The sequence below is a fragment of the Bactrocera tryoni genome, unplaced genomic scaffold, assembly GCF_016617805.1.
Source record: "Bactrocera tryoni isolate S06 unplaced genomic scaffold, CSIRO_BtryS06_freeze2 scaffold_25, whole genome shotgun sequence".
Classification (NCBI taxonomy): domain Eukaryota; kingdom Metazoa; phylum Arthropoda; class Insecta; order Diptera; family Tephritidae; genus Bactrocera; species Bactrocera tryoni.
Genome location: NW_024395977.1, coordinates 32,210,936 through 32,218,264, shown reverse-complemented (window position 1 = coordinate 32,218,264; position 7,329 = coordinate 32,210,936). Strand labels below are relative to the sequence as shown.

At 40.3% G+C, this 7,329-nt stretch overlaps 1 protein-coding gene and 1 long non-coding RNA gene across 2 annotated transcripts; both read left to right on the top strand.

Annotated features, from left to right (window-relative positions):
• The first annotated feature begins 1,707 nt into the window (after positions 1 to 1,707).
• On the top strand, positions 1,708 to 2,050 carry LOC120780960. The gene is made up of 3 exons (XR_005705982.1): positions 1,708 to 1,770; positions 1,828 to 1,960; positions 2,035 to 2,050. It is a non-coding gene; the product is annotated as an uncharacterized LOC120780960 (long non-coding RNA).
• Positions 2,051 to 4,727: 2,677 nt separating this feature from the next.
• Positions 4,728 to 5,824, top strand: LOC120780882. Its single transcript, XM_040113118.1, has 2 exons — positions 4,728 to 5,193; positions 5,742 to 5,824. The coding sequence occupies exons 1-2, from the start codon at positions 4,728 to 4,730 to the stop codon at positions 5,822 to 5,824; spliced, it is 549 nt and encodes a 182-aa protein (XP_039969052.1).
• Positions 5,825 to 7,329: the final 1,505 nt, after the last annotated feature.

The following is a 7,329-nucleotide window of genomic DNA, read 5'->3' as shown; positions in this document are numbered from 1 at the left end:
TGTGCAGCAAAATTCTTCAGGAGTAGTTATCTCAACCGGATCTTTGCACATTGTAGTGACGTTGTGTGTTTTTGGTTGTACTACAGCCATCTCGCCAACCACTCCCTCTAGGGCGCTCTGAAAAGTTTCAGCTCTTTTGTCTCCTTGGCTTTTTAGCTCTATGAGCAGGTCTCCTTTGAGAGTTTTCCTAATGTTGATCACGTTTGAACCCAGTTCCTCGATGCCACTGTCACCTTTATTTTACGAAGGATGTCTGCATACGAGGCGCCGTCCTTTTTTGTTAGAATTATAGCGTCTGTTTTCGACCTAATTCTCTTCTCCATGGGCTTTTTTCCCACATCTACCCATTTCTAGGGTGCTGGTTTATTTGTTTTAATGACTTCACTAAAGGTTTCTTGCACTTTTTGAGTCATGTTTTTTGGCTTCTTCGTAGGTGGTAGGAAGCCTGATGTCTCCCGTGCTCTTTTTGGGTATTTCGCGGCGATACTTGTGACGCTTTCCCTACCATTAGTGTTTTCGAATGGATTTCGGGATTTTCTGTTTTGCCATACAAGTACGTTATGCTGCTTACAAGCTCTCGCATGGCTTGGTTTATGTGTCTCTGTTAAGACATCATATTTTCGAGCTCCTTTATATTTTGCCCAATTTGCCAAAAATATTAGTAGATTCTCTACTTTGCGCTCTAACGGATTTGCCACTCTTGTTCTCGTTGTCAGCAGATTCGCTATTTTTTATTGGTCCAACAACGGTGGACTCCTCATTTTTGCCATTTGGCGGCGTTCTTGCAATTTTTGAAATCCTTCGAAAAGGATTTTCTGGTGTACACCCAGAACTACTCTCAGAGGCCATACATCAATTCATAACTACGATGTGCCTGGATTGCTGTTCTCAGGGGAAACAATTATATTAAAAAACAAATGTGCAGCGAAAAAATGGGCAGGTATGTGAAATAATTTAATATAAGATACAAAATTGTACTTATCTCTTCCGATTTTAATTGCCCACTTGCGTCCGTCACCTGATTGTTACAGGGGAAACAAATTTAGCCAAAGCTGCCTCAAAACACTTGGAAAAAACTATGAAAAACACTGGACCGCACAAAAACGCGTCCACTTTACGCAATCACCAAGCCATGGACAGGAACAGGAATAAAGGGATGTCCAACTTATTCCAGTGTGAGAGCGCTTCAAAATTAGCGTTTTTTATAACATTTTCCATTATGGTCAGATTGAACAATATAATAATTTTTGGGCATTTAAATTAAAACACCCAACATTTAGTATGAATAAAAATTACTATATAGTGGTTATTTATTATATGGAGAAACTATTTAAATCTTATTGAAGTATGTTAGAATAACTGACTTTTGACCTCTCAATACCCAATAAAAGGACTTAAGCTTGTTAGCTCTCAATCATTAAATGTTTTTAATCATTTTCCATTGAAAATAAAACTATGATGCTTCAAATTACAAAACGTTTCATCAAATACCTTTAAATTTCACAAATTTATTTAATTTTCATTGTTTTACATTTTTTATAAGTGATCTTGAACGATGCAACAAATCCCTCCATTTAAACATTTTTTTGGTAAGATTTCAATCTGGCCATCGCTCGTTTCCAATTGATAAACGTCAAAACCCAAGAATGATAGAAACAAGATTGCGCAATGCGCATGTTTGCTTTCAGTCAGCTGTTCTTGCTGACATCACGGTTGACTTATTATTCGCCCGCGCCTTTGAATGTGAAAGAAATTTGCAGTTTGAAATGGGTAATTATAGCATTTTGATTACAATAATTTTACTTTTATAACCAAACACTCTTGCAGGTTTAAGTTCGCGGAGTCTAACGAAGTTGCTACCTAGCGCTTTTCTCACGTTAACCAGATTAACTCCTGCAGAGGCTAATGAACGGCAGAAAAGGATGGAGTCTCGTTTAAACCACTGTTTCTTATCCTAATTGTAATAATAATCTTAACTAACAATTTATTCCATTTATTTATACGCATGTATGTATGTTTATTATATTTTTGCAGGCAATATTTTTCAACGTGTGTCAGTTGATCTATTCTGACCCAATTGAAAAAAATGATGACTTCAAGATTCTCAACAACGACGGGCTTGAAAATTTGGCGGGGTACATCTGCCACAAACTTGGTAAAGACAACCCCGAAATTTGTGCCTATTCAGAAAATTGTTCGTCTTATACTTGGGTGGATCACCCATCTGAAGGAGGACTCTCAAAACCAACAGATATGTTGATGGAGCATATGAGAGACTTGCAAGCAGTATTTGACGACTTAAATGGTACTGATTTGCATATGTATATGTACAAATTACGTCCAGAAGCACTTAGATTTAAGTAATTTTGTAAATTGTAGCACCAAAGTAAAATAATTGTTTTTCAGAGCTAGAATGTACTTTAGGATTCGTTCCTTAAATAAAAACTTAATTGAAAATATGTACAGCAAGACAAGAAAATTAAGTAAGAAAATAAATTGATAGTTGGTCAAAAAATATTCAATATTTTTATTTGCATAAATGTGTATAGTTGAAACAAACTCAGCATAGAGACAAAATTAAATAATACAACGAAAATTCCATGAAATGAATATGTAGATAAATGTTCACTATAAAATATTCACTTATATTTAAGTTAACTTTTGATGATGTTCATGTTTTTGTATGCCTGCAATACAAAATTGATTCTTATTGCAAAGAAAAACAAGCAACTGAAAATCAGCTGATTGTACGTTGGTCAACCGTGACGTAGATGCGCAGAACGAACAAAATCTGAACTCGTCATTGCGCAACCTTGTTTCTATCATTCTTGGTCAAAACCTACTGAACTCGATTAGCTGTCAAAGTTCAGTAGGAGTTGGACATCTCTTTATCTCTTTATGTACCTATGTACATATATAGGTACATAGGTACCATACATACATAGGTAGGTACCTAATAGTGCCCATACACGAGCACACAAGTGCGTTCGATCGGTATGAATTCGTTTGCCCATACACGACACACAAATCCATTTTGCGTCCGTTCTTCACAGAGTTAACATGTGCGACAGGCAAGCGGAACATTTCTTGGAATTTATTTCTAATGCAGCATTTTTATCTATTTCATGGAATTTCGTTAATAAGTTATTCCAACTTTTTTTTTCTTACACTATGTATGTATATATATGAGCGCTTAGGCAAAAAGCGAAAACTTTGAAGCGTGATTTCTCGGTTTTTCATTTTTACGATTATTCTTAATTGGCGGGCAGGATAGAAAAAAAACTAAACGTCGTATGGAATTAGGGCAAAGTTTATTATCATTGACATAAAATTATCTTATATTTAAACTAAAAAAAATATTAAGAAAAGTCAAGTTTTAACATATTTTTAAACAGCATAAAGTAAAATTCTTTTGATCAAAAGCCACTACTTAATAAATTTTTAACAAAATTTTAAATTTTACACTTTTTTTGGAATATTCTTAGTTTAACTAGAAGATAAATTAATAAAAAATATGAATCTCTTTGAATTTTTTGTTTCCGATAGTAATTGCGACCTGCATCCTGGCCGCCGTCCGAAAAATGTACATGCGAGATGCATCGGGTAATTGCTTCCCAAAGGCAGAATATCAAAGATTTCGTATCCAAAAAATTTGTGAAAGATGTTCAAATATATAACTATAAAGCCTAGAAATTTCGCTTGAATCAATAATTTGTTTCAGCACAGCTCGGACCGTAAGGCGAGGCGACAGCAGGGCAATGCCCGCGGGCACGTTCGCTCAAGCCGGAAAAAGAAAGAGCGGCCAAATCACGCCGCAGGAGCCCCCCCGATCCAAAAGGGTGCGAGGCACGGATGCAAAGGCAGCCGGGGGCCAACCATCTGGACCGGCTTCTCACCGGGTAGAGGAAGGGCGGCGCGGGTATGCGGATGCTGTCAGAGGCGTCCGCATGGCTGTCCTGCCTTTCAAATACCCGGCGGAGTCGCTGAAACCGGAGGAGCTCACCGTGCTTCAAGACATCCTGATAGACGAGGCGTCCAAAGGAGAGGAATACACGGCGTCCTTCCTAGGCATCGACTTCAGGGGAGGCATGATGCTGGTAGACTGCCTGGACGAGTCGTCCGCCGACTGGCTGAGGGAGCATGCTCCAAAGTTGGAAGGCTGGACGGGCCCTGTCCTCTGCGTGAAGAGGGTGGAGGATGTGCGGAGCGGGGACAGGACATACGAGCACGCCCTAAACCTGGTGAGGAACCAGAACCGGGGACTCAGTATCTCGTCCTGGTGTGTTGCAGGCAGCAAGAAGGAGAAGCTAGGTGACATCGAGGGATGGAGGTTGCACCTCTACATCAACGATGAGTCATACAAGTATGTCCGGGCCGCCTGTTTACAGGTATAGCACGGTCGTCATGCGGCCCTACAAGCCTGCTGACACCGCGAGCAAGGAAGCTAAAGCGCCTGAGACTCTTCAGGACAAGGGCGTCGACAATCAGGCAGTGCCTGAGTCCGCCCCGGAGGAAACAAAAATGGAGGTGGACGAGTTGTCGGAGCAGCCCTGCGGGAGCAAGTCCGGACAGGCAGGGCCAGCAACGACCACTGACGTCCCCGCGGATGACCGGAGCATGGAGCTACCCTCAACGCAGGAGCTCCTAGATGGACTAGGAGGCCCAATGGGCAGCAGTGCGATTGACGGCGGGGTAGAGGATCTCTCCCTCCTCGAGCCCACTCTATGATGGTCGGCGTCATAGAAATTGCCCAAGTGAACCTGCATCATGCGGCGGCAGCCTCGGCTGTCATTGCAAGCAGGTTCATGGCGGAGAAACTGGGCGCATTGCTGATCCAAGAGCCTTGGATATATAAGGGAGAGATAAAGGGCCTCAAGACGGAGGCAAATAAGGTAATCTGGGACCTCTCTAGCGAGAGGCCTAGGACGTGTATAGTTGTCAGAAGCAATATTGATTTCTTTTGCATTTCAGAGTTTCTGACACAGGACTTGGTGGCGGTACAGGCCAGGGATACTGAAGGCAAAGACTTCGTCCTGGCCTCAGCATACTTTCCGGGAGAGACAGCAACGGCGCCCCCGGAGGCGGTGGAAAGGCTGGTAGAGCACTGCAAACGGCACAAGCTCCCCCTCATCATCGGCTGCGATGCTAACGCTCACCACACAGAATGGGGCAGCACTGACTGCAACGCGAGAGGTGAGTCCCTATTAGAATATGTTTTAGGAAGCAATTTAGAGATTGAAAATGTAGGGTGTGAACCCACTTTCGTAACCATTAACAGGAGGGAGGTGTTGGACCTCACCTTGAGTAATGAGCCTGCAAATGGATTGGTCTCGCAATGGAGGGTCTCTACGGAGCCCTCCATGTCAGACCACAGGATTTTGAGGTTCACGCTAAAGGCAGAGGTCAGGAAACTCCTCCCCAGACGCAACCCTCGGAAGGCGGACTGGGACGCCTTCAGGGTTACACTAGGTGAGGAATTGGGCAGGGGGGAGCAGACCGATAACAGCGTGTCAGGCCCGGGCTTGGAGTTTAGGCTATCTAAGCTAAACGAGTCTGTCATTAACGCTTATCATGGCAGCTGCCCCCTACAAGTGACCACAGTGACCACAGAAAGGCGAAACAGTCCCTGGTGGTCCAGGAAACTATCAGACCTCCGTAAAAAAGTACGCAGACTATTCAACAAAGCGAAGCGTACGGGGGTCTGGGAGGAATATAGGAGCTATCTCACTTTATACAATAAGGAGATCAGGTCTGCAAAGCAGGCCAGCTTCAGGAGATTCTGCGAGAACGTTACCTCAACGCCAGAGGCGGCCCGGCTGCATAAAGCTCTGGCGAAAGGCACCAACGACGCAGTAGTAGCAATCAAAAGAGGTGATGGGACATTCACGACCAGCGCAGAGGACAGAGCGACGGAGCTCCTGCGGGCGCACTTCCCGGAGACGGTTCGGGAAGACCAGTGTCTCCCTGCGATCGAGCACAGGCCAACCCGCGAGGATTGGAGTACCGCCAAACGGCTTTTTACGGAACGAATTTCATATTTTCGGACTATAATAATTGTAGCATAAATTTTATATAGCAATTAAAATAATAACTTTAATATGAGCATTGATATTTTCATTTATGCTTGTATAAGTTTATTTAATTCGCCAATCCATTTTATATAACTTTTCTGCAAATTAACAATATTAAACTAAACATTAATTTTTGGAAAATTGTATTAAATTTTTGAAGATGTACTTTATTTTTATAATTTGAAATAACGGCACGATTCCGATTACTTTGGCGGAGGGGTAAAAAAACCGAATTTCCGTATAAATGGGGTATGTACGGATAGGGGAGCTTCTTCAGAGGAGGAATATCCAAAAACAATGTAAAAATTACTACTATTTTTTTCAAATATTCACGATTAAAAGTTCAAAAATTTGCACTAAGAAAACATGTTATTTCTCTATGTTTCACAAAATTTTTTCACATTTTTTACTTTGTAAGTACACACTCTAAGCTTTGAAATAAGCTCACATTTCACTTTTATTTTGCTATATTTTACCTAAATTTCTTAATTTAAAAATCACTTAGCACACTCATCGTTGAAAAGGTTAGATTGTTTACAATTATGAGGAAAACGAGCCTTGCCATATCTTACCATACCCTGGTCGAGCGAATACCCGGGGTGACTGAAGTACTTTCGCGTACTACTCCTTTCTGCGTTAAAAATAAAAAAATATATTGACTTTTTGTTATAAAGTGGTGAAACTGGTTATATTCTTTGGTTATTATGCACTCATATTGAAACAAAATTTGAGTTTTCGTACTGTATTGTAACCTTACACTTTATTACGTAACATTATTATATAATATTACTTATACATATGTATATATAATATTATTATATAATATTACTAATACATGTATATAATATTACTTATTTGCTTAATAAATTTAAAAAAGAAAATATCCATATGCATGAATAGAGGAATTTTTGCGAAAAAGAGGAATTTCAGCGAATTGCCTTGTCATCACATGGCAGCGCTCCTTTTTTTCGTAATTTTTGGTAAACAAATGAGGTTGAAACGAGTGTAAAATGTAATTTTTAAAATAAAGATTTTTTAAATAAAAAAAACCTGCTAAAAGTGTAAAATGTGGATTTATTTAAACGATTATAGTGTAATTTAATTAATTTGAAGAGAAAAATGTGAATAAAGTGGGTTTAACGTGGTGAAATACCTTCTTGAAATGTTCGAATTTTGCGAATTTTTGGACTTTAAGGTCGAATATCTCGTAAACTAAGCGTTTGCGGTACCTATAACCCTATATATTTTTTAATCAAGA

Bases quoted from the DNA above. Each gene is read 5' to 3' on its own strand.
- LOC120780882 (XM_040113118.1), top strand. From the start codon at position 4,728: ATGGTCGGCGTCATAGAAATTGCCCAAGTGAACCTGCATCATGCGGCG. The intron at 5,194-5,741 runs GTGAGTCCCTAT...TTATACAATAAG, and splicing joins CACTGACTGCAACGCGAGAG to GAGATCAGGTCTGCAAAGCA.